At 38.1% G+C, this 2,562-nt stretch overlaps 1 protein-coding gene across 1 annotated transcript in view; it reads right to left on the bottom strand.

Annotated features, from left to right (window-relative positions):
- Positions 1–327: 327 nt before the first annotated feature.
- Positions 328–2,562, bottom strand: part of LOC106808472 (U6 snRNA-associated Sm-like protein LSm1) — a 15,918-nt gene continuing 13,683 nt past the window's right edge. Inside the window, exons 2-4 of the mRNA XM_014811208.1 lie at positions 1,730–1,798; positions 1,414–1,529; positions 328–1,097 (exon numbers count right to left, since the gene is read on the bottom strand). Coding sequence (XP_014666694.1) covers positions 930–1,097; positions 1,414–1,529; positions 1,730–1,798 — 353 coding nt within the window. The 3' untranslated portion in view covers positions 328–929. The remainder of the gene's footprint in view (positions 1,098–1,413; positions 1,530–1,729; positions 1,799–2,562) is intronic.

Genomic DNA, 2,562 nt, shown 5'->3' with positions numbered 1-2,562 from the left:
TTATCAAATTCCGGGATCAAATTCCTGAAATTCCTGCTAGTTTTGAAAGCTCATTCAGGATTATTTAATTTTGAAATGTAAAAATATTGCCCCCTAGTCCCCCTCGATCACTGAACTCTACACTACGTAGTGTAGACTGGTTCGACAGTTCCACACGCTATGCTAACGTCACTACGGTTGGAATGAGAGCTAACCTGAGATAGGGGGTACATTGAGCAGTGTTCCGGATTTAGGGGGGTCTCCAAGGCAGGAAAAACCCGCAAAAAGCCCGCGAAAGGGGTTCAGAAATTTTAGCAGTCCTGAGATAGGGGGGTGCTTTCAAAGGGAGGGAACGAGCATATGCGTACCCTAAATAACACTGAGTGGAGGGTCCGGGGTAAAACTGCACTGTACTGTACTGTTTTTGTACATTACTCTGAACTTGTTAACTAAATTTTATCAAATAACAACCTGTTTCAAATTTTAGGCTAAAACGGGTTCTTCTGTCAAGGGGATCTAAATGGAAAACCTTAGCCTAACAGGTTCTTAATCACTAGGTTCTTATACGCGGGTTTTTACTGTATATCAACTCTAAATTTTACTCGTGTATATATTTTACATGTAGTTTTCAAGGCAAACTCTGTGTATTTAAAAAAAAAAAAAAACTACATTCAATGCACAGACTACCATAAGAGCAATGGCCGCATGAAGCATTTAGAATCATAAATCTTTTGCATTGAACAGAGAAATGGTAAATCGGTTTGAAACTCGGATAAAGTAGTAGTAATAGTATAGTAGCAGTGGCACCGGATATGCGACAAGACATCCAGTTTCGAATAATTAATGTAGGAAACAGTGTTTAATAAATATTAACTCGCATCAGATTGAAGCATCATCACATGTTGGTGCTCTTATAATATTCAGAATTGCAATCAGAGGGTCTGCTCTCATTAGAAGTCATCGTGGGTGTCTATGTGGGGCGCAAGACCGCGATCCATTAATGCCTTGTTCCGCGCTTTCTCCTTCTCCTGTTTCTGCAACTGTTCTATTCGCTGAGCCTCCAGTATCTCATCTATAGAAACCTTCTTCAGTTGTACGCTGGCTTTCATTTCAGAATCCTACAACAGAACATCAAAGACCCAAAAGCAAAGAACATCTATGCAGTACGCACATCTACGAACTGGAGGGAGGAGACATTTTTTTAATTAAAATTTCTTTTTTTTATATTAAAATTTTTTGTTGTTGTTCCCAATTACAATAAAAAGTTTTGACACGGCAGTTTAAAAACAAACGTCTATTTTTTTAGGCCTAACAGAAAATAACATCATAAAAGGATATATTAGTCTAGACGTGGGATATGTTTCGGGTATTGGGCATGAAATATATATATCAGATGACGTTATTTAAAAATTAATAGTCCCGGATCTAACATACCACTTCACCGAGCAGGACTACGTTTTCTCCTCTGACAATGAAAATACCACGTGGAATGTCTCCGTACTCATGACCAACATGAATGCGCTCAATGGTGCGATGCAGTACCAAGTTTGCTGAACAAGAACAGTTTCCTTCAGCATGGCAAGTACAACATTGTGGGGACAAAAAGCAAAAAAATTTGTATTTTAACATTTCGGGATGCAGTAAGACTCTGAATATTATTAATTGTCGCAGACACAACACTTTTACTTCTGCTTAATTAATCTATCCTAGTCTTGGTATAAATACTAGCATTGAATTACGTGTTACTCACCAAACTGATCGATGCTTCGCAGATATCCTATCAATGTTCTTCCATCCCGCAATACCACTAGAAGCTTTTCTATATAAACAACGACGATCCACAAATTATATGAATGTATTAATATGATTATGATGACTAAAAGTTAGTAGGCCTATAGCAGCAAGACTGCAGATGAATTTGTAACTCTTACTGTGATTATACTAGTTATACTACAAATATTCATATTCATATTCCATATTTATGATAATATATTTATGATAATAAATTATTATTATTATTAATTAATAATTTGTCATACTGTCTAGTGGTCAAATTATAGGCCTAATTAGTCTGTAATTTTATACCGATTCTGCTGTAACCGTGAAGTTTACTCTGTAGTCTAGACTGTAGATGTACGGTACTACTACGTAGTACATCATGCAGTCCAATTCACAGCGAGTGAGAAAAAAAACTACCTAGTTGTTCACTGGTTATACAAGACTCAAGAGCTCTATATTTGACACAGCCCACTTACGCTGAAGGGGTCGTTGTTGTATCAGGTACTACATATATGTACCCGAGGTACATATATGTATACACAAAGTATACCAGACTTGTACTACAGAAATGTACCCTAACCCTAAACATACCTCATATAACAAGTGCCGCGGAGCGACAGCGCTCATCTCACGTCTACTGCGGTGACTCTGTGGTGGAGTGGTGGGATTCTAGTAAACCCTGTTAGTCCCAAATGTGTTCACATATGCGCCGAAACAGTGGAAGGCACAGGGATGGTATCAGGAACCTTCTCAAAGGAATGTTCGCTGTGATCGTTATGAAATTTGCCACGAGATAGCTCGTAC

This window comes from Priapulus caudatus, unplaced genomic scaffold (genome assembly GCF_000485595.1).
Source record: "Priapulus caudatus unplaced genomic scaffold, Priapulus_caudatus-5.0.1 Scaffold279, whole genome shotgun sequence".
Taxonomy (NCBI): Eukaryota; Metazoa; Priapulida; class Priapulimorpha; order Priapulimorphida; family Priapulidae; genus Priapulus; species Priapulus caudatus.
This window is presented reverse-complemented; position numbering and strand designations above follow the sequence as displayed.